Source organism: Sapajus apella, unplaced genomic scaffold (genome assembly GCF_009761245.1).
Source record: "Sapajus apella isolate SASKATOON/1434 unplaced genomic scaffold, GSC_monkey_1.0 scaffold3, whole genome shotgun sequence".
NCBI classification, from domain to species: domain Eukaryota; kingdom Metazoa; phylum Chordata; class Mammalia; order Primates; family Cebidae; genus Sapajus; species Sapajus apella.
Genome location: NW_022436943.1, coordinates 36124428 through 36148762, shown reverse-complemented (window position 1 = coordinate 36148762; position 24335 = coordinate 36124428). Strand labels below are relative to the sequence as shown.

At 35.5% G+C, this 24335-nt stretch overlaps 1 protein-coding gene and 1 pseudogene across 7 annotated transcripts in view; one reads left to right on the top strand and one right to left on the bottom strand.

The window, feature by feature from the left end:
• CSMD3 (CUB and Sushi multiple domains 3) overlaps positions 1-24335 on the top strand; it is a 1239477-nt gene that overhangs the window by 1180035 nt on the left and 35107 nt on the right. For all 6 annotated transcript variants that reach the window (XM_032246339.1, XM_032246357.1, XM_032246370.1 and 3 more), the window contains 4 exons: positions 3077-3253; positions 16695-16874; positions 18533-18706; positions 24120-24293. In XM_032246339.1, coding sequence (XP_032102230.1) covers positions 3077-3253; positions 16695-16874; positions 18533-18706; positions 24120-24293 — 705 coding nt within the window. The remainder of the gene's footprint in view (positions 1-3076; positions 3254-16694; positions 16875-18532; positions 18707-24119; positions 24294-24335) is intronic.
• LOC116528891 lies at positions 4936-7358 on the bottom strand (annotated as a pseudogene). Its single transcript, XR_004259260.1, has one exon. The product of XR_004259260.1 is annotated as a mediator of RNA polymerase II transcription subunit 28 pseudogene (transcript).

Genomic DNA, 24335 nt, shown 5'->3' with positions numbered 1-24335 from the left:
ATGAACAGACATAAGAAGACATATACCTGTAATCCCAGCACTTTGGGAGGCCGAGGTGGGCAGATCACGAGGTCAAGAGATTGAGACCATGCCGGCCAATATGGTGATAGCCTCTCTCTACTAAAAGTGGTGGTGCATGCCTGTAGTTCCAGCTACTTGGGAGGCTGAGGCAGGAGAATTGCTTGAAACTGGAAAACGGAAGTTGCAGTGAGCCGGGATTGTGCCACTATACTTCAGCCTGGTGACAGAGCAAGACTCTGTTTCAATAAAAAAAGAAAAAGAAGAAGACATATACGAGTCCAACAAACCTATGAAAAAATGCTCATCATCACTGGTCATTAGAGAAATGCAAATCAAAACCACACTGAGATACCATCTCACACCACTTAGAATGGCAATCATTAAAAAATCTGGAGACAACAGATGCTGGAGAAGATGTGGAGAAATAGGAACACTTTTACACTGTTGGTGGGAGGGTAAATTAGTTCAACCATTGTGGGAGACAATGTGATGATTCCTAAGGACCTAGAAATAGAAATTCCATTTGACCCAGCAATCCTATTATTGGGTATATATCCAAAGGATTATAAATCATTCTATCATAAAGACACATGTCCATGTATGTTCATTGCGGCACTGTTTACAATAGCAAAGAGCTGAAACCAACCCAAATGCCCATCAATTATAGACTGAACAAGGAAAATGTGGCACATATACACCATGGAATACTATGCAGCCATAAAAAATGTTGAGTTCGTGTCCTTTGTAGGGACATGGATGAATCTGGAAACCATCATTCTCAACAAACTGACGCAAGAACAGAAAACCAAACACTGCATGTTTTCACTCATAGGCGGGTGTTGAACAATGGTAATTACTAAAGGGTAGTGAAATTAATATTTCACTGTTGTATACTCTGTACCTAGCACAATGCCTAGAATGAATATTGAAATATAGTCATATTAATATATAATCATATATACATATATGCATATGTAAATATTTTATCAGGTTCTATTTCTCAGCGGTGAACTTATAAGTAATCTTTACTTTCTTCTTTATACTTTTATTTTCTTGTCATTTTAGAAATGGTAACTTATTACTTTTATACAAGGAAACAAATTAGACAGTGATTTTAAAATAAGAGCTCTCTCTAGCAACAAAAGAAAGGCAAACATAAAATATACTTCCTTTAAAGAAACATCACAAAAATATTCAATTAACAAAAATATATTTCAGCTTATTTCCTAGCCTGAATGTGATTCAATGCTTTTATTATGTGCTATCAGCATCATTCCTGGAAATTTGTACTAGATGAAAAATCTATTATTAACTAGGTTCGTGATATTGGGCAAGTTATTTAATCTTTCTGTGCCTCAGTTTCCTAAGAAATAGTGGCGATGTTAACACTAACTCAGAGAATTTTTATGAGGAGTAAATAATTTTGGAAAAGATGTGGCTGTGACATAGTAAGTGCTTAATGGATCTAAAAAAATGGGTAACTCTCATTTTTATTAGATTATGTCAGTTGACTGCTGGGAAATGAGTCTTGTGAGAAGAGATGGTTTGGTTGACTAGTACTAAATGTAAATGCAGGTTTATTCACAGGCAACAATAAGCCCTTTTTCTCCTAGATGTCAGTATTGCAGAGGAAAGTAGTTGCTGTTTCCCTTCATTGTATCCACCAAGTTTTAAGCCTTTGCTCATGATAGATGACACACTTACCTTGTTTCATTTTAAGTTAATTTTACTTGTGTTTAGTTCAAATGAAATGTTTGGATAGGAGAAATTTGTGTGTTAGGTGTGGGGAAATTAAAGTCAAGAGAACAGAAGCAACAGTATTTTTAGGCCGTATCTTGAAACCATGTAAGGAAATTCTTGATTTTCGTTGTGCATAAATTTTACTAAGCCTAGGTCTCTCTTTCAAAATACAAATTATGTGACATTTTAAAACGAGGATGACATTATCTCAAATCTTTCTTGCTTTGAGTCAAGCTATGGATCATGATATATAAAAAATACAATCAAAGTTTTATTTTAGGCAGGCACTAATGCGTTTAGAAGAAAGTAATTATACTTAACAACAAAGTAAAAATTTCTGGTATATCATAGCTTATGCTTAAAATATTATCTAGAGTTTGATTGTTATGTATGTGTGTAAAATAAATAAGGTTCTTGCCTACACATACATACACACACACACACACACAGCAGTTATAAAATGACAGGCAAAAATATATGCTTAAGATGCAGCAAGCAATGTAGATGGCATTTTCTCAAATCACAATCATATTTTGTATTCATAAAAGCCTTCACTTCTGTAACGTACTAAAATGCCTTCTGATATTACAATAAAATCCAGCATTACATTTGATATATTATTGTTTTTAAGACAAATAGTTTAAAAGTTGACATATTATCGGTGACAAATAGGCATAATATGTAATAGTTAATTACAAAAAGTCATTTGTGCTTGTAACTTTTGTTTAGAATATATTGAAAAAATATATAAGTAATCTTGAATATATTACCAAGATTTAATTACTTTGTTTTTACTCAGGTTAGTTTTGGTACTCTTTGGTCTAGAAACAGAATTTATACATTTCAATACAAAAGTTGTATACTTATATTTTTTAAAATGCATAAATGCTTATAATATATAAATTGTATGTCTGTCTTTTCTGAAACATAAATGTAACAAATCTCTATTGCATCTCATCACTCGTTGTTATATATCTTCCAATTTTACGTGAGTTGCTTTTTAGGCATAGATTCTTATAATCCTTCTCTAAAAGTTTTTGTGATACCTTTGAATAATTATTTTACTCTGCAGAGTTTTTACTGAAGTTGGTAAAAGGTCTTAAGAAAATGTTATAATTTGCATCCCAGTAATTAAGCTAATAAAATCAACATACATTCATCTTGAATTTCAACTACCTAGATACTTTACTGCTTATTTTAGAGATTTTTATTGCTTCTTCGAATAACTTGGAAGACTTATCTAGTCATTAGTTTTTTGGGAAGGATTACTAATTGCTTTATTTTTACATGTACTCTTAAACACTTTGTTTTACAGCTGTGCAGTGTGGTAACCCAGGAACAACAGCCAATGGGAAAGTCTTCCGAATTGATGGCACAACATTTTCTAGCTCAGTCATTTATTCCTGCATGGAGGGATACATCCTTTCTGGACCTTCAGTTAGACAGTGCACAGCCAATGGAACATGGTCTGGAGCTTTGCCTAACTGTACAAGTAAGTATTTTCTCAATATTTAAAAATCATTAGTTATATGAAAGTATTTATGAGTATGTAAATATTTATGTGTGTTTTATAATTAATAAAACAATGCAAAGTATTAAATATTTGTACTGTCTTACAGAATAAAGGATGGTAGAAGTTATTGTGGTTAGGGTGTACACTAATGACTTTAAGAATCAGTTGGCTTATCAAGGTACTATATTAACTGGCAGAGGAAAGAGAGATCAGAGGAAGTCAGTACTAATAAATGTAATTTAACAAAATTTTAAGAACAATTATGACATAGCTGCAATTAAAATTAAAAATAAAATGGATGTAGTTCTATTCTGTCAGTATAATGCATATTAATAACCAAGTTGGTTTTTAAAAGGCAACTGATTCTTTATGGGTTCTTGCACTATTGCAGGGAATTTTGATAGCTGATTTGCTCTCGTGGTATATTAAAAATAGCACTTTGGAGATTCTGCATTATAATAAAATTACACACTGGAGGAAATTTTTGAAAAATGTGTTTAAAAGTCTTAAAATTATACACATTAATGCTTATTTATAGAATAAATAGCATTTAACCAACAATAATGCATAACCATTGGAAATTATGGTTGTTTATTTTTATTAAGAAGGACCAGCACTTTGGGAGGCTAACATGGGTGGGTCCCTTGAGCCCAGGAGTTGGAGACCAGCTTGGGAAAAAATGATAGAAACCCTGTCTCTACCAAAAAACTCAACACACACACACACACACACACACACACACACACACACACACACACACACATATACACAGATATATATATATATACAAAAATTAGTCAGGTGTGGTGGTGTGCACCTGTAGTCCCAGGTACTCAAGAAGTTGAAATGAAAGGATCACCTGAGCCTAGGAGATCAAGGATACAGTGAGACTGAATGTGCCACTGCACTCCAGTCTGGACGACAGGCTGAGACCCTGTCTCAAAAAAAAAAAAATGGTTTAGACTGTGTACACAGGTTCTAGGTATCACGAGAGGACCTTGCAAAAGCCTCTGTAGCAAAGGAGACTTGGGAATACTAGCGGGAGGGCCTTTGTATTGCAGTTTGGGCAGAGTATATATACTTTTTCTGACCAAATAATTATCAGAAAATTAACTGAAAAGGCATGGCCTTGTATTGTGTGTGGTGAGATGATCCCCTCTTTCTCTGGGCTCCTTTTTATTTGCATTTTCTAGATTAATGGGGCCAAATGAATTTGTTTAGAAAAGGGTGCCTTCAAAATAATGGCATACAGGTATTCCTGGAGAAAATCAGTTGTAGTTAATATCTTGCATGCAAAGTGTGTGTGCCATGACAGGGCTGTTGAGTTGCCCAAGTATATTGTGTCTCTTCAAAAGTGAAAGCAAACTATGCTTGGGAAGCTGTTGAAATAAGCACTGAATAGAACGTATTAACTAAACATATAATAGCAAAATATTTTCCAGTTATTGATAGGAACCAGCAATTTCAATAATATTGATATGGGGGTCTTAATCAGAGGCATCAGGGTATTTAGGCTGTAGAAATCCATTCCCCCATACTATTTATTTTTATCGGGTTTAAACATAGAACAAATTGGACAATTTAAAGTGAAGGCATAGGAACAATAGTTGTTTCCTTCAATAGGTGTTGTATGATGGTTCTTTTTTTTTTTTTTTTCAAGATTGAAAAATTTTTATTTATTCGGCAAAAAAGCTTCTGAATTTAATAAAGAAATGGCAATAACTGTTACATACAGTAATTCAAAATCTTTTCACTAAGCACCAAACAGGATAGTTCTCAATCTTTTAATCAAGAACCTCTTTGAAAGAATACCTAAAACCTAATCAGTTTATTTAGGTTTTTAATCAAGAAATATAAAGCTGCCAATCAGAGTTTCTAATTACCATGAGATGATCAGGTTAACAAACTTGAGGTCATAGCATATGAGCTTTTCAAAGCTTTGTTTAATCTATACATCCTAACTGAGGGGATTTGTTGGTGTCAGGCTGGTAATCACAGATCCATTTGCCAGATACCATATATACACACAACAAAAAGATAAAGACTATATGGTCCCTATATAAGGGGAATAATGTCTAATTCTCATTAGCATCATTGAATTAGAGTAGGTAGAAATCCACAATTATAATTGTGAGGGGCAGAGAGACTGATACAAAGCTCTAACCCACCAGGGAGAACCTAGCAAGGGCAGCAGAAGAGATCAAAGTCCCATGCCTTGGGGATGCAACAGAACAGGTGCTGGGAGGCTTCAGGGACCAGGCACAGGAGTGGATGTCAGTGCATGTGGGAAGGGGCCTTCAAGGCTGAAGAAAATAAAACGAGGCAAGGCACAGAGCCACAGGAGTACTGCCAGTCAGAAGATAGTGAAGCATTTGTTTTGGGTAAAGACATGTGATCTAATAAGATCTAATAAGAGACTATAAAACTCAGAAAACCTAACCAACGAGAGGCAGAAACAATGCTGGTCTCCATTTCTTAACAGCAACTCAACAGCAAATCCAAGGTTGCCTGCAAAACTAACGAGAGCAAAATATCCTTCCAAAGGCAGAGGTGCCACATGCTCTTTGTGGAGGCTCAGTAGCCAATGATCACCCTGCATCCCCTCCACCCTCACCATGACACTCTAGTCCCTCGGAGTCAAATCCACTGGCAACAACCTTCCTTAATGGAAAATGTTTCCCCTCCCAAAACAGAAAACAAAAATGATACATGCAAAGAAAACTCAAAACAGAAATAGACAATCACAGCAAGCTTTAGCCTCTTATAGCTCACCTATACCCCCACTGTCAGACTAGTGAAAACAGTGTCTGCCCCATTAAATGGATTCATTACTGCAAAATGTAATAAATGTAAGCGTATCACTGTTCCCACTACATCCCTCCGTATCAAAGAAAAAGTAAACACCACATAAAATACAAACATACCCCAAACGGAGGTCAGCATCAACCTAAGGATCCTACTGTAAGATTACTACACTAACACAAGATAGTTCAATCCTCTTCTGACCTATTTACAAAAAAATCCTCGTTCTGAGAGCTCCGGAAACATTACAAATATTGTGTTAGATTCCTCTTCTTGAGGTAGTTCAAAGTCTTAAAACAGAGCAAATTTACATACTTCTCTACTCACCACTGAGGGGTAATTATCATAAGGCCTACAACTAAAATCCCCTTCTCCTAATTCTTAGGCTATTATGCTTTTTTCCTTTAGATCAAACTACAGGAAACACACATAAAAAGATGAAAAAAAAATGAAAAGTCATACAAAAATTTAAAAACAAGAAAAACCACCATAAAAAAGAATCTGTGTCATCACACTCACAGTCAAAACTTTGCTAAAGACAAAATAAAAATGTACTTGATTTATCCAAGCTACAGACCCTTAATGTACTCAAGAAAGTAACAGCTTGTAAAAATAGTGGAAAATTTTTCAATGGGAGCATAAAACTAAAATGAACTCATTATCTGGCAAAGAATTCTTCCAAAATGTCAAGTCCAACCTCACTCTCCAGCCCACTCACAGTCCGAGTGCCTTTGCCCTTTGCTCAGGTTGGCTTCAGAGGTGCAGGGATGTTGACAGATGCCTGCTCCAGGTAGGCCAAGGAGCCCTGAGGAATGTCGGCTGGCTTTTTGTGCTGCACACTGATGTCCTCCAGCACCTGCTGCCAGTGCCTCAGCTTTGTCAAGTGCTTCTGGACTAGCGCGTCTTTCCGCTGTAATTCATTCCTTAGTTCTGAGACATCCTCTTTGATAACTTGCTCTGGTTTCTGGACAGATAACTGCAATCTTTTTTGTAAGAAAAAACACTCTGTCTGTCTCGCAATATCCAGAAACTTCTGGATACACTGATCAACACCAGTTCGAATTTCTTCCTGATCAGTGCCACTGACATAGTCCTGACTCACCAGAGACGCAAAGCAAGCCTCGAAAGATGACTCCAACTTGTCCACCAAAGTACTGTTGGAAGGTCTAGGAGCACCTGGAGCTGCCTGAAGAAGTGAAGGTTGGCCCGGGAGGCCCGACGGGGGCTGTGGAGGCCCAAGTGGCTGCCCAGAAAACATTCCCCCAGCAGAGCTGCCATGTCTGGAATGGCAGAAGAGCTGATGGTTCTTAATTACTGTAGACCTTGTTTTAATCTAAGCTGAGCTCAGAAGGACAGGTCCAAAGGGCCCCATTTTACCAAACTGATTGTAAATGCCAGATAATATGCTAATTTATTATTCATTGATTCAAAGTGTCCATATTGGATGCTTTAGGCCAATGGGTACTGTGACCATGAGGAATTTAGGCAAAGCAATAGTTTCAATATTTAAGGTGAGACATACATGTTTGCCTTCTGTTTTATGTTTGGTAACTCCCCTAAAGTGCAGAGTATACCTTGTAAATTCAGTGGGATCTCCTCATATAACTGTAATTTGAGGCCCAGCATCTATTAAGGCCACAAAGATTTTTCAAGTACTACATACCAGAAGATGTGAAAGTTAATTTAAAACCCATATGGTAGAGATGCAAAAGCCAATTAGTGCTTTTTTTTTTTTATTATAGCTGATGTGTTCTTTTTTTATTTTATTAACTATACTTTAAGTTCTGGGGTACATGTGTAGATCATGCGGTTTGTTATATAGGTATACACATACCATGGCGGTGGTTTGCTGCATCCATCATCCCGTCATCTACATTAGGTATTTCTCTAATATCATCCCTTCCCAATCCTCCCACCTGCTGCTATTCCTCCCCTAGCCCCTCATCCTCCAGGTCCCAGTGTGTGATGTTGCCCTCCCTGTGTCTGTGTGTTCTCATTGTTCAATACCAACTTATGACTGAGAACATGTGGTGCTTGGTTTTCTATATTTGTGTAAATTTGCTGAGAATGATGGTTTCCAGTTTTATCCATGTCCCTGCAAAGGACATGAACTCATCCTTTTTTATGGCTGCATAGTATTCCATGATGTATACGTGCCACAATTTCTTTATCCAGTCTATAATTAATGGACATTGTGCTCTTTTATCTTTCTGTTAAATAACTATTCTAGAAAATTTTATATTTTCAATTGAGTCCAGTTGTGTATCTTTCTTTAAATTTATATTTCTTCTCCCTGTATCCAGGCCTTTTTTTTTTTTTTTTTTTTTTTTTTTTAGTGTGGGTGGAGTTACAAGATACACTTCAGGAAGAAGGACAGTCCTCTCTTCTCTGTCCATATTTATAGGTATCTTCCTCCAGAGAGTTTCAAATCACTATTTTAAGTATTGGGAGTCTCCCACAGGGCAATTGCCACTTTACTGGCTTTAGGGACTCCAGGCTTAAGTCAGGTTTGAATTAAGGCCATATCTATGCTATGGGATGACATGGGTGCTTTCCCTCTATAACTCTGAGAACCAGAATCTTTTTGATGACAGACACATAGACAATAACAATAACAAATATATTAAAAGGTTCAATGAATTTTGATTTGTTATAATCGCCCTGCATGCCAGCCACTCTAGCCATGGCTAAAGGGGTCAAGGTACAGCTCAGGTCATGTCTTCAAAGTATGCAAGCCCCAAGCTTTGGCAACTTCCATGTGGTGTTGAGTCTACAGGTGCACAGAAGTCAAGAGATGAGGCTTGAGAATATAGATTTCAGATGATGTACGGAAATGCCTGTATGTCCAGGCAGAAGTTCACTCAGGGGTGGGGTCCCCATGGAGAATCTCTGCTAGGGCAATGCAGAAGGGAAATGTGGGATTGGAACCCCCACATAGAGTCTCCACTGAGGTACTGTCTAGTGGAGCTGTGAGAAGAGGGTCACTTTCCTTCAGGCCCCAGAAAGAGAGATACACTGACAAGTTGCACCATGTGCCTGGAAAAGCCACAGACACTCAATGCCAGCCTATGAAAGCAGGGGAAAGGGAGTCTGTACCTGCAAAGCCACAGAAGCAGATCTGCCCAATATGCTGGGAACCCATCTCTTGCATCAGTGTGACTTGGATGTGAGAAATGTAGTCAAAGGAGATCATTTTGAAGCTTTAAGATTAGACTGCCCTGCTGGATTTCAGACTTGCATGGGTCCCGTAGCCCTTCATTTTGGCCAATTTCTCTCATTTGGAACAGCTGTATTTATCCAATGTTTGTACCCCCATTGTATTTAGGAAGTAACTAACTTCCTTCTGATTTTATAGGTTCATAGGCAGAAGTACTTGCCTTGTCTCAGATGAGACTTGGGACTGTGGACTTTTGAATTAATGCTGAAATGATTTAAGACTTTTGGGGATTGTTGGGAAGGCATGACTAGTTTTGAAGTGTAAGGGTATGAGATTTGTGAGGGGCCAGGGGTGGAATGATATTTGGCTCTGTCCCCAAGCAAATCTCATCTTTAATTGTAGCTCCTGTAATTTCTACATTTTGTGGGAGACACCTGGTGGGAGATAGTTGAATCATGGAGGTGGTTTCTCCCATACTGTTCTCATGGTAGTAAACAAATCTCACAAGATCTCATGAGTTTATAAGGGGTTTCCCCTTTTGCTTGGTTCTCATTCTTTTTTGCCTGCCACCATGTCAGATGTGCTTTCTACCTTCTGCCATGATTGTGAGGCCTCCCTAGCCACTTGGAACTGTAAGTCCATTAAATTTCTTCTTCTTTTTTTTTTTTTTTTTGGATGAAGTTTTGCTCTTTTTGCCCAGGCTGGAGTGCAATGGCACAACCTTGGCTCACTGTGACTTCCACCTCCCAGATTCAAGTGATTCTCTTGCCACAGCCTCCCAAGTAGTTGGGATTACAGGCACCCACCACCGTGTCTGGCTAATTTAGTATTTTAAGTAGAGACTAGGTTTTGCCATGTTGGACAGGCTGGTCTCAAACTCCTGACCTCAGGTGTTCTGCCTACCTTGGCCTCCCAAAGTACTGGCATTACAGGCATGAGCCACTACCATGCCCGGCCTGTAGGGAGTCAGTCCTACATCACCTGTGGGTACCCTGTGTTCGGTGGCAACAAAGGAAAGAAAAAAGATAGATTAAGAGAGATAGTGGGACCAGGGGGCCATCACTTTATTACTTTGGAGGAGACAATGAAGTGAAGGCCCTGAGCTCTGATCATCCTCACTATTTGTTGGTTACAATTACTTTGATCTATAGGGTAGGGGTGGAATGATGGTAGGAGCGGGTGATGTGATGGTGGAGTGAATCTTTGAGCTGGAACTGAATCAGTGGGCCAGAACTAGTGTGTCACTCTTTCTAAAGATTGATAACAGTGGCAGTTTCAGGAGTTTCACAAAACAAGAACATGTGATTATCTTTAGTCTGTTATCTATGTGCAGCTGGTAGAATGAGGGCCTTACAAGGAGCCTACAAGTCTGGCTACATCATAGTGCTATGAAGGGGCCTTACATCCCTGAGCACAATGTTTATGGTAGCAGAGCCTAGGTCATCCTTCACCAGAACATGAGGTGTGGAGAGGCCTTCCTCCTCAAAGGCCTCCTATGGCCTTCCACAGTTTGTTGTTCCTTGTTTATATGTTACTCATAACCAATTTATGTAGTCACTCTGTAAGTCCTTTCTCCTTTGCTGCCTTTCCCAGCATCGCCTAAACCTCTTTTTCTTTTTAAATTATGCAGTCTCAGGTATATCATTATCAGCAGTGTGAAAATGTACTAATACATATAGTTTGTTTATTTTTATTGTGGTTAGTGGCAGGAACTTGAAGAAAGTTCCTGTGGGTGTGCCAGGGTTTTCATGGTTGGAACTTCCCTGCTGATGCCAAAGGAGGGAAGCAAGTAGACTTTCTTGTCAGCTTCCCAGATGTGGAGTAGAAGGGGAACAGGGAGGCAGAACTTGAAGCATCAAAATGGAGCCGGGTTCTCATTAAAAATGCTCTTGTTATCAAACATTTTACTTAGTAATATGTTACAAACACCACACTGCATTGATAAACAACTTTAGTCAACTATTTCTTCAAGGGATTTAAATAATAAGACAAATCTTATGTGCATCATTACTACTTCAAGTGCTCTATTTTTTGTGTGTAGATACATATTTGCATGAGGTATTATTTTTCTTCCACTGTCTTTTGGTACATTTCTACTAATGATAATGTTTCCAGCTTTTCTTTGTGTGCATATGTTTATACTTCACCTTTTTAAATATGTATTTTTGCTGGGTATAGAATTCATATGACAGTGGCATTCCTGGCCCCATACCAGGTCCAGATATTGTTACATCTCATCTTTTGGGGTAATTTCTTTCTCATACCTTGGGCAGTTTCCTTCACAGCTAATCAGAAATCTGCTGACTACTTAAGGCGTTTTCTTCCTGTATCTCTGGAAATATTTCTCTGTCAATGTCCTCTTTGGTACTGTGTCCCATAAACTCTACCTGCATAGTTTTCTCTGGACTCTCAGATCCATCTTCTTAACTCAAGGAGTCTGCCGGGCTCTGCATAGGTTCCTCTTCCCTGGGACACAGACTTGAAATTTTCTTTAGGTAGTAAGATGGGGCAATCAGGAGATTCATCTAATTTGTCTCCCGTGACTCAAGAATCACTGTGCTTTGTTGCCTGATGTCCATTGTTTTGAAATCTTTCTTTTTAAAATATATGCTCTTTCCTTTTTTTGTTGTTCTTTCAAATGGAAGACAAATTCTTCATTGTTACTCCATTATTAAGGAAAGCAGAATTCCTCTTACTTTCTTAGAAAATATCTCATTTTCACAATAATAAACAACACACACACACACACACTCCTCTGCGTTTTAGAAACTCTAGTCCAATTACATGTGGAGATGTGTCAGCTGTGATTTGATTTGCCTTATTCATTTCCATGATTTTAGAAACATTTCTGGAAAAAATATGGTTTAATAATAATTGTAAGGTCTCCAATCCCCCAGGCTTGACCATAGTGGAGATATTGGTAAAAGCATACACTTTTACTTACCTAAATTCTACCTGCTGTTATTTAACCAGCTTCAGAATATATGTGAGTTGGGAAATTGCAAGTCTAATCTCTCTCTAAAAGTATGCCTCACAAGCAAAATCTTTTCCCTTTTCCCAACACTCATTGTTTGTAATTCTAGACATGTCCTTATTAAACCCACTTCCAGTGGCAGAAGCAGAAGTTCCCTCAGAATAGCTAGTGGCCTCCTGAGTGGGTAAAATATTATATCTTGAAATCAAGATCATGCATTTGAATATTATGAATACTTTGACAGAGGAATTATAAATGTGAAGAAACATGCACAGAGAGAAGATATAATAAGTGTATGCAATTAATTTTTCAAAAATACATTTTTTGTCAGTACAAAATGCTATAGAATATTAATTATAAGGGGATCCTTAGCTTTCAACATTTAACAAGCAGTTCCACCTCTGTTTCCTAGAGTCCATCATATACAGAGTATATACGATGTATATGATGTTTTGGGAGGAAGACACAAACAATGCTGAGACAGGGTTTGTCAAGTGGAGTAAGAATTAATTTTCTAGTCTAAAGAGAAATGTGCTTATTAGTTTTCTTGGATGATATTTTTAGAAAACTGCCTGGACTTCTGCTTCCAAAATGACCAGTGCCCAATACCCTGCATCTGGGAAGTCTTATTCCTTTGGGCAAAGGACACCATATTTAATCAGGGCCAGGTGATAACTGAGTCTAATGCTTCATTTTCCAAATAGCCACTATAGAAATGCCCTTACTGAATTTTTGTCACAAATCTGAAAATCCTCAAAGATGTTTTTCTAATAGAGGACAGGTCAGAAAGATGGGGTTCATCTCACAAAAGAGAGGGCTAGGGGTATCCCAGCATAAAACTGAGTGAAGTGAAGCTAAAAAAAATTCTAAGTCACCTCAAGAAGTGAGAGCTATTCCTTGGCACAGCGGTTCTCAACTAGAGAGGATTTTGCTTCCCAGGGGACATTTGGAAATGTATGAAGATAATTTTTGATTGTCACAGAGCAGGGGCAGGAGTTACTATTGGATCTGGCGGGTAGATGCCAGGTATATATTGCAGAACATTCTACAATGCACAGAGCAGCCCACATAACCAGGAATTATTTAGCTGAAAATGTCAATAGTGTCAAGGTTAAGGTAGAGAAACTCTGCCTTTTGAGATCTAAAGAAGAAACCAACTGTTGAATATGGATATTATGTAAAATCAGAAGCATTATGAGAGGAATGGTTTAGCCATCTTTCTGAAACTTCATTTTTGCTACAGTAAGAATTCTGTTCTGGTTTTGAAGCTAGAAGCCTGGCGGAGCAAATACCTGTGTAATGTTAAGCAAGCATGTTCATTGCTGCATTGTCTGTAATAGAAAAATAATGGAATAACTCAAACACCAGTCCATAGGGATTTGGTTGCATAAATTATATTGCATGGGATTAATATGCTACTAAAATGTTATGTATGTCTATATGTATTAATAGTTACATGTAAAAATGTCCATTAGATATTGAATAAAAAAGTAAGGTGACTTCATTTTATTTTAAAAAGTTTGTTTAAAAAGTAATGTGATTTCATTTTATTTTAAAATGCACATTTATAATCCTTGTATAAGAAGTTAAAAGAGAAAGTAGTTTTAAAGCAGCATAGGTTGACTAGAGTTACTGCAATTATGTTTTATTTGTAGTGTAGAGATTACTTACTTAGATTTAACGTAAATGATGCCAGAGGGGCATCAATTACATATAGAAAGAGAAATATACCACAAAACAAATTCAGACCTTACAAATAATTTATGTGTTTTCCAGAATGAGCTGACAATTTAAATATTCCTTTACATATGCATTCATTTATATATTCCTTTACATATGCATTCATTTATTTATCCTTCAAATAAATATTTAATCTCTTATGATGAATCATACACTAGACAAGACTCTAAGAAAACAGCATACAAGTGTCAAAATATCTGCCTTTATGGAGTTTATTGGTGTGTTTATATGAGAGAGATGTATATTTAAGGAGGTTGATGACCTTAGATTTTCTTGCAATAAACCACAACCCCCTGTTGTCATGCAATGATATATCTGAATTTTAGGGTGAAGCCCTAACGAGCCATTATTCTAAGGTTTTTCCTGACAAAACCAAAAGCCTTTTTTTTTTTTTTTTTTGGTTGTTGCTGAAAACAAGCTGGTAGTGAATGAATTGATTTGCAGAGCAGGTGCTGTTTACAAAGACTGTTGCTCTTGGAAACTGCCTCTTTGACTAGCCTTGGCTTCATTAGGAAGTCACCAAACAAATCCTTCTAAAGCTTTTGTAGTCAGGCATTTCATTCATGGTGCTGCCATGATATGCACAACCCTTTCTTCTTTATTCTGTAAAATAAATGCTCTGTCCTCTCTTTTGGTGGCTGCATCTCAACTTGTGTGCCCCATGACCAGGCTGGCTGTTTCCCCTTGCCAAGATTCTAATGCAATCTGTAGAGCACTGCCCAGAAAATAACAACAATTTATAGTTGTTCTCTTTAATTTCCTCTTCCTAATTAAAAATTTTGGTTATAAATATAAAATAAAATAACATAATAAATTTAAGGTGTATATTCATTTTTACATGGTTGTAAAATTTGAAACTATAAAAAGAGATAACCTATTGTTGGTAAATGTGTAGGATTATTTGATTTTCTATCCAACTCAATTGTATGCTTAAAAAAAAATCTTTTTACTTCCCAGTAATCATAGGAAGAAAAGCAGCCCTGAATATAAAACTCCATTATGATTGAGATAGAAACACTCAAAGTGTTTAATCTAATCAAACTGTCTTAAGGGCTCCAAGAGTTATGAGGTAGAATGCCCTGAATGATATTCTTTAATTTAAAGTCCATTATTCATAATCTTTAAACTTCTTAGAATCAACAGAATAGAATGTGAAAGGAATGGTGACATTCTTAATTCTTAATGGTAACATAATAAATACAATGTAACTAAGATGTCATTAAGGTCTTCCATGGCTTAATTCATTCTTAGTCTTTAATCCTGGACCTCCAAAATATTGGGGAAAATGAATTTTAAAAAGAGAGAAAGAGTAGCAGAGAGAGAGAGAGAGAGAGAGAGAAAATAACCCAGATTTACCTGGAGAAATTACTCTTTTATGAACCAAAAGATTTAGTAGACTAAGATACTAGCAGGTATACAACATGTTTTTTGTCTCTAAAAAATAAAGTGTAACTTGTACTTTTCCATTTCTTAGCTGCCAGAAAGCCTTTTAGCCCTTTTGCTGCCCAAATTATGCTTAAATCCTGTGTCTTCAAATAGTCAGCACTTGTGTGACACATATAGTCTTCGTTATGTTTGAATCTTATGTTTATATTTAAACAAAATACATTTTAAATAAAATTGTTATTTGTGTTTCTAAGCTGTCTCAAGTCTTTCCGAAAGATTTTGAGTGGCATTATAAAGAAATGATAATATTATATATGCTCTCACACTCATAGACATGAGATGAGCACAACTTGTAGAACTTCATGCTCAGAAGAGTCTCGTGCTTAAAGTTTAATGCTCTGTGATAGCCATCTCAAAGTTCTTAATAATTTTACCTTCAAATTAATATTTTGTAATTGAATTCCAGTGGGACAGTGAAACATATGCTGAGGGCTTGGAGCTTCTGCTCATGTGTAGTCTGCCTTGTGGCCTTCTTTCTTGTGTCCTTGGAATGGGTCTAGACCTTTTGCTCCCTACAACTTTATGTCTCTGGCCCTGCATGACCTCCCCATTTCACCCTTGCTCTGGAAAATGTGACACCCTCCACCCAGCTCATCCATTGTGTCATCAGTAGAGAGAGGTTCACATTGCACTGTTGTCCTACCTCCTTTTAGAGGTTAGATGCAAACATGGAGACGGTCAGAGTTGGATATGTTAATGGAGACTTGGGGCAGAACAGAACATCTACAGTCCCTGTTTTGGGCTGGAAATACCATCACGTATTTGTCAAGGACATGGGATAAGATGGCCCCTAACATATCTGCAATTCTTATAGCAAACACATTCCAGAGTGATGGTGACAATTTTCTTGGGATTTGTCTTTCTGAGTGACACTGCAGAAAATATGCTTTCAGTCCAGCAGGCTTGATAAATTTGATATTTCAGTAGCCATATGTAGGAATATGGATTTTAAATACTATGTTAGAAATCTGATTCTGCAGGGTGTTTTCTCTGTGATCTTCTAGTGAAGGTTAGAAGAGGTTACTGCATCAAATTCACTACAACATAATGGCATAGGAGCCTAGCCTTTTCGGGGCTAAATGACAGTTTCTGAACCATATGTGTAGAATCTGTAATAAGCATACCTGATCATAATCAGGAATTGCCAGTATGTGGTTTAAATATGCTTATGTTTTATGATTAAAAATGAACATGATAACTAATTTTCCTGTTTATATATTAAGTATGCCATATGCTTACTACTCCTCTCCATTAAATACATGCTGCATTAACCATCTGCTCTTCTAATCCAATACTGACAGTAATCAGTTGTGGAGACCCAGGTATACCAGCCAATGGACTGAGATATGGAGATGATTATGTGGTTGGACAAAATGTTTCTTACATGTGCCAGCCAGGCTACACGATGGAATTGAACGGCTCCAGAATCAGGACTTGTACAATTAACGGCACATGGAGTGGAGTAATGCCAACTTGTAGCGGTATGTTAATGATTTCTTCAGCATTTAAGAATGGTAACCAGTACATATTTTCTTGTTTTTATATACAAATTTAAAGTATGTTTAAATAATATTTTTAGTTCAAGGTTGCATTTATTTTTCTAGTACTAAAAATGGTTATTTTAAAAAACTGTATTTTAATATATAGAATTTAAAATAACATTTTGACAAAATTATATTTTATTGTAATGACAACAAGCTTTAATGCATCCAAAAGAATATTATATCCATATTCACCATTGTTATTTATATTGATTGATGAATATAATCTTGATGAACTGTTACTGTAATTTGTTGATCCACTTGGGTCAAGTCATTCAAGGATGGGGGAAAAGGAAAAATACTTTGCATAATTTAGAACAGCCAGCCTGAGTTATAGAACTGTAATTTTTCTGCAACAATGGGAAAACTTGTTTTTTCAAATAATTCAATCTAGAATTAATCTGTTAGTCAATACAAGCATAAATTTGCTACTTTGTGCTGTTTGTTTTTCTACTGGAAATATTTTTATAAATTTTTCGGCCAATTTTTATGATTACTTGTGGAATACTGTAGATGCAATATCAGACAACTTATTGTTTTATAATTATTTGACTTAATTAAAATTTTTCATTTACATTGCTGTTTAAATGTTTGTGAATTAATAGTTTAATATCTTACTGAATTATAATCTAACAAAATAATTTCAATGTATTTGTCTTTCCTTCTTTATTATTCAGTTTCTGTATCAGATCACTATAAATATACAGTTAGTAAATTAAAATATATAAGCATTTTATATATTTTAGATATAATTTATAATTTATAATTTATATTTATAAAATATATAATTTATATATTTTATTTATATATTTTAGATTTATATATTTTATATTTTAGATATTATTCTATACATTTATTATTTCATCCTGATATGAATTAGATATTATTCAGCTGTAAAAAGTTATTCATATGTTTTTAGTCCTCATAATACAGGCATCCGTTGTGTTTATATTTTGAAGTTGATAGTCCCCCTTATCCTTTCATCTCTACCTTTTCCAGCCTGTCTTTGCTTAAGGATAACTTAAAACAATTTAAACAAAATACATTAAAAAAATTTTTTTTAAATGCATTGACAAACCCTTTAATAATAAGTTTTAACATATGAATCTAAATGGTTAAGGGAACTAACTTAGGTATTTTAATGAGACATATGACCTGTGTTTTCAAAAATGTTGCAGAACTACTTTCAAATTCCATGTTTAAAATGCTGATGCTATATATAGCCAAACAATCCAAGTCTTGTCTGTCTAAAGGGCATTGGAAAATAATTTTATATAAAACCAATAATTTATCACTTACGTTATACTAGATTGAAGGTCATCCTCTATTTGCCTTCTCTGAGATGTCAGGTAGCTTGCTATTTTGTAAGAGAATCTCTGACAACGAGTAGCCATTATGTTGCCAAGAAAAAGTTGCTTCCCACAGGGATTAATTCCAGGGTGTCTCAGGAATATCACCAGGACAATAAAACAGTCACTACGTATTGTCCTCAAAAAGGTTAAATTAGCACATATGCTTCTTCTAATGATATTTATTTATATCTTTAACAGTCAGGATATTTCAACAGCTGTGTCTAATCACTTTTAATGTAATTGCAGCTGTTACCTGCCCAACTCCTCCCCAGATCTCTAATGGAAGGCTGGAAGGAACAAATTTCGACTGGGGCTTTAGTATTAGCTACATCTGTTCTCCAGGCTATGAGCTCTCCTTCCCTGCTGTTTTGACCTGTGTAGGGAATGGTACCTGGAGTGGAGAAGTACCGCAGTGTTTACGTAAGTATGATTTCAAGTGATAATTGTTACTCAAAATTTTCAAATTTTTCTAGAGCAAATATGAGATTGTTAATCGTTCTTCAATGCCTAATTAGGGTTCAAAGAAAAATCAGTATTTACCAATGTAGCTACTTTTCATGTAATTAAATCATTCTATTTCTTCTTCACTGATTCAAAAGTTTACACCAATGGCTTTGTTTATAAATTTTTCTTATTTTTCAAAATTATTTCTCAAAGTAGAGACAGTCTTAAGTTTATTCTCCTGCTGCAAATTATTTTTATATGTTCTTATTGTCTTAACTGAATACTCTGAAAGTTGTTCCCAAATCTTTTGTTGCAATAAATCCATGTCAGTTCTACATGTTTATTCAAATAAAATTCTTATGATGGCATTTGTCATGATAATAATTGGGATTATACATCTAAAATTACCAAAGTAAGCGTAGAGATAAAAGGGTTTTGCCTTTTATTTACAGAGGTTACTATATACTATATACCTAGCAATGTTACTTCAAGATTAATTTGGAAGAATACAAAACAAAACAAACACATGTTGCAGTTCTGTATAAATTATTGTAGAACATTATCTGGACAGGAAATTTTCAGGTAAAGTGAATAGTGAACATAAAATTATTCAGAGAGTTGTCTAGCATTATCCTGTTCCTAGGCCTTTTTCGTTCCCAGCGTGGGATAAAGGAGCACTCTGCCTGTCTCAAGGCCTTGACATTATGCAGAGCTAACTCTCTAAGTTGCTTAGGACCCTCCAGTGTTTTCTCAGCCCATTCAAAGTGGAAACTAAATCCCCTACAGGCTCCTAGGATTTTTTCTTGCATTCCTCTGATTTTATCATATCCTACCACTTACCTTCTCACCCACTCTGCTCCAGAAACAGGCCTTCTTAGACTTTTCTTTGAGCACTCAGCTATGCTTTTACACAAGGGCTTTTATGTTCACTATTCACTTTACCTGAAAATTTCCTTTTATTCCTTCAGCTTTTTACTAAAAATCCCTCCTTTCAGTATAGCCTTCTCTGGTCACCTTATTTGATGTTTCTTCACTGACACATAACATTTCCCTTCCAGGCTTTATTTATCTCCTTAACAGTTCCCTTTCACTTCTTATTTTTTCTTAAAACGTACTATACATTATGTTTATCTTGTTTATTTGAACTATATCCTCTACTCAAATTTATACTCCTTGAAAGCAGAGATTTTTTTTTTTTTTTTTAAATTCACTGTTCTGTCCCTGGAATATGGTATACTCCTTGGCAGATATAAAAATTATATTGCTATATATACGTATTTTCTAAAATACAAAAGGCAATACAACAAAAATGGTCACAATACATGGACAGCTGTTTCCTCTCAGGAGATTGAAAAAATATATTACACAATATCAAGTATTAGTGGGATATGGAGCAACATAAACTTCTGCAGACTCATGATGGGTGTGTAAATTGACACAGCTACACAGCTATTTGCAAAACTAGTTGCTATTATTTAGTAAAGTTAAAGACTTACAGAGCCCATTGTCAATAAATTTTATTTTTAAGTGTTTTCCCTACAGGAATGTGAAATTTTCATACACGTTAATGAAGACGTGTACAAGAATATTGTTATCAGTATTCTTTTTAGGGTTAAAATTTAAAACTAGTGCTTATATATACATACACATATACACACATACATATATGCCATACACATACACGCACACACAAACAACATGCACACACATGAACGTAAATTACCAAGAAATGTGTAGAAATGAGAAACCTAGAATTCAGGATGAGGCAAAGTATGCTACCCTGGGCCTAAGAAAAGAGATGCTTTCTGGGTGGTGCCACAAAGAATTGTAACAGTGTTGGCAATTATCAGTTGTTAAAGTTGAGTGTTAAGTTCATGGATAGTCATTTTATTATTTAATGCAAGTTATATATTTTATAGTCATATTATAAAAAATGAAACATATGTTAGTATAAAATAAATATATTTTATATGGACATAGAATTATGATGACTAACTGAAGACAAACTATTAATTATACTTTGGCATTGCTTACTTGAAAAGCTTCCTATTAAGTGATGGCTAATACTGGGAAGGCATACCACCATTTTGCTTGCTCATCAGATCACTCATAAGACATTTGTTTCAGAGAGATATTATTAACAAGTTAGATTGAGCATGAGAGATAGACCTAACTATTACAGTTGTGGTCTAGACTGCAGTTCATATAATATCCAAAGGAGCTCCTTCTAGGTACCATAACATAATTTTTTAAAAATTGTATAAATTTAAGGGGTACAGTGCAGTTTTGTTACATAGATATATTGAGTAGTGGTGAAGTCCAGGCTGTTAGTGTAACCATCACCCAAACAGTATGAACCATTCCCGTTAAATAACTTCTCATTCCTCACCACTCCTCTCACCCTTCTACCCAAGTCTCCAGTTTTGGAGTAAGTCTGTTCCAGTGCCTCAATGTTTTTGTCACATAATTGGCCCTTAAAATTCTGACTCATAAAAAGATCATCTTAGCAAACATCGCTGTGTTCTGAATAGGGCTAGATACTCCAGGTCTTCTCCAGGACAGATAGAGTCAAGTAGGTTTTATAAAGATGAGCATATGGCAGGTTTGCTTGTTTGTTTGATATGACTGAAAAAAAATTACAGTTAAGAAATTATCTTGATATGCTGTTTTGTTTTTGGTTTTATTGAAATACAAATAATAATAAAATATTTATTTACATTTCAAATGTAATAAGGCTACCTTTGTCTCAGTTACTTTACATATATCATTTCTACTACAAATAACAGAGCTCCTGGGTACATAGGATTAGTCATAACATTTTAATAGACAATGACACTTAAACTCAGAGGAGAAAATCAAATTGCAAGGGCACAGTGTTACTCTGCCATCATTTAGGGAAGCAGCTACATTGTCATAGGCCTGAGGTCATACTGCTAGAAAATGGCAGAGCATAGACTGAAGTTCAGAGAAGGTAGACTTAAGAAATGATGGTCTTACCCATTGAGTATACAAATCAATTAATGTTAGGGACTTTATAAAGAGGAATGTTTTTTCTCTTTAATTTTGTTTAGAGTATATCTTCTCATCTTAAAGTTTATGTCTTTATGAAGCCATTTGAAAAGAGATTCTGTGTCTTAAGTCTAAACCTGATATCACTAGGTTGTTTGGTATATACATGAAAATTCAGATAGAAATAGATGGAGTGACACACAGAGAGGAAAGTGGGGGATTGAGGAATTTAGGTGTTTAAGTCTTCCTCCTTTTTTGAATATGCATAAGAGAAACACTTCAGAAGTAGGAGTAGGTTATGAAATAACTTAGTAATAGAAACAATTGCTTCAGCTGAAATCTCCTTGATGATGTTCACCGAGGAAGCATCTATTAATTCACAATGTGCTGGATATACAAAGATTAGTAAGACAGTGTACCTGGCCTTTGGGTTCGACGTTATACAATATTGCCAGAAGTCCTTATATGTCAACTATCCCAAAGTCTTACAATATCCAAGAGACGGTGAAAATTAAATCACAGTAAACTAATGGTTTTTATGTTTTTATTATACTTGTGTTACTTTATACAAGAATATTGTTATCAGTATTCTTTTTAGCAATAAAATATAAAAGTAGTGATTATGTATACATACACACAAACACACACACATACATATATGCCATACACACACACACACAGACACACACACACACAAATATTTCCTCTCCATTTCATTTTAATATTTATTTAATGATTACTGTTAATTTTAATTGTTTTTTTAAAGTTTTAAATGCTATTAAAAGGAGGTTTAAAAATCCAAGTTTATTCTATAGTCTTGAATTAGAGGAAGGTTTTATTTGGACATTAAGTCCAAGATTTTGGTACTCTAAAATTAAGGTATACATGCTTTCCAGTTGGCTTGGACATGCCAAGTTTATTCCCCTTGTCCTGGACAATCTCTTGTACATGTAGAGTCCCCTTTCACTGTCAAGTGTCTCAATTTGGATGATCCATTTCATGGACACCCAACATATAATCATCTTAAGCATCTGGTTGTTGCTGTTTGTTTGCTTTAGAGGGAAATAAGCTTTCAGGTGCTTAATCTGAACATTTGAAAATTGAGTACATTTCAAAATGGTTAAATTTATAAATTATATGTTACATATTTTTTTGCCACAATAAAAACATTGAAAGCATTTGATAAAAGTGCGTTTGCCTGGCTTATCTAATATGTTTGAAACCATTTGCTCTTATCTCCTATCACACTTCTGCATGCTCACTCTGCTCTAGACACACAGGCTGCCTTCTCTTCATCTAGAAAGCTAGCTATGCCCCAACAAAGGGCTTTAGCAGTGCTATTTACTCTATCCAGAATGTCCTCCCTTGGGATTTGAGCATGGCTAAACGTTTGGTTTCCTTAAATCTTTTCTCAATAAGAGACACCTTTGCCACTTTATTTAAGATCTTCCCCTGCCTCTTAGTCCCCACCACCACACACACATGCAGTCTGAATGACTTTTTTGTTCCCCATAGGACTTACCACTTTTTCAGATACTACTTTTTCCTTAAAACTTATGATGTTTATTGTTTCTTCGCTTCCCTCACAAATACATAAACCCCACAAAAGCAGATATCCTACAGTATTTGTTTACTGATATGTTCAAATATTCCAAACCACCTAGAGTAATGCTTTTCTTTAGTAATTAGTAAACGCATGTTGAATGGTATAAGCTAATCACATTTTTAAGAAAGCCTAAGAAGTTGATCTTTTCAGTGGTTGTTGTAGAACACTGAAATTCCATGGTTTTATATAGATTTAGATTCTGATGGCCTTCTTTTATTTTAAAAAATGCTAAAAAATATTGACAATCTTTTTAAAAAGAAAGGTAATAAGATTCTGGGATATGTGTTTTGAGTGTTCAGAGTATTCAGAGTACAATAAAACAAATAACCAGAACTTTTTATATACATGTAAAAGGACACTGCAATCTGTAGCATGTAGCCTGGAACATTTTGGGTTGGCTCTTTTTGGTAGGGCTACCTATAAATCACCTACTTTTTCAAGAGTGTATTCCAACTTTGCAGCTAACAAGTGCAAATATGTGGTTTGATTTTGGTGTATGCAAAACAAGAAAAGTACAAAAATTCTATATTTAGGTAGCTTACTAAGTGGAAAATACTTGAATCAAACTAATTTTTAAATATTATACTGAGGTTTCAATTCAATATTTTTCATCTACACATAAGCTAAAAAATAAAGTTTTTTATTGGGATAGAGTTATCATGCATAATATATGTCTTTGGTGAAATATTCCAATTAATTGTCACCATTTTTCTAAACTGTATACTCAGCTGAATACTAAATCTTTGACATAAGCATCTTTCTTTTCATTTCCAGCAAAGTTTTGTGGTGACCCTGGTATACCTTCCCAAGGAAAAAGAGAAGGCAAAAGCTTTATATACCAGTCAGAGGTTTCATTCAGCTGCAATTCTCCTTTCATATTAGTGGGATCGAGTACCAGAATATGTCAAGCAGATGGCACTTGGAGTGGTTCATCACCTCACTGCATAGGTAATATTAATTAAGGACTGATTATGCTCAGTAACTGTGTAA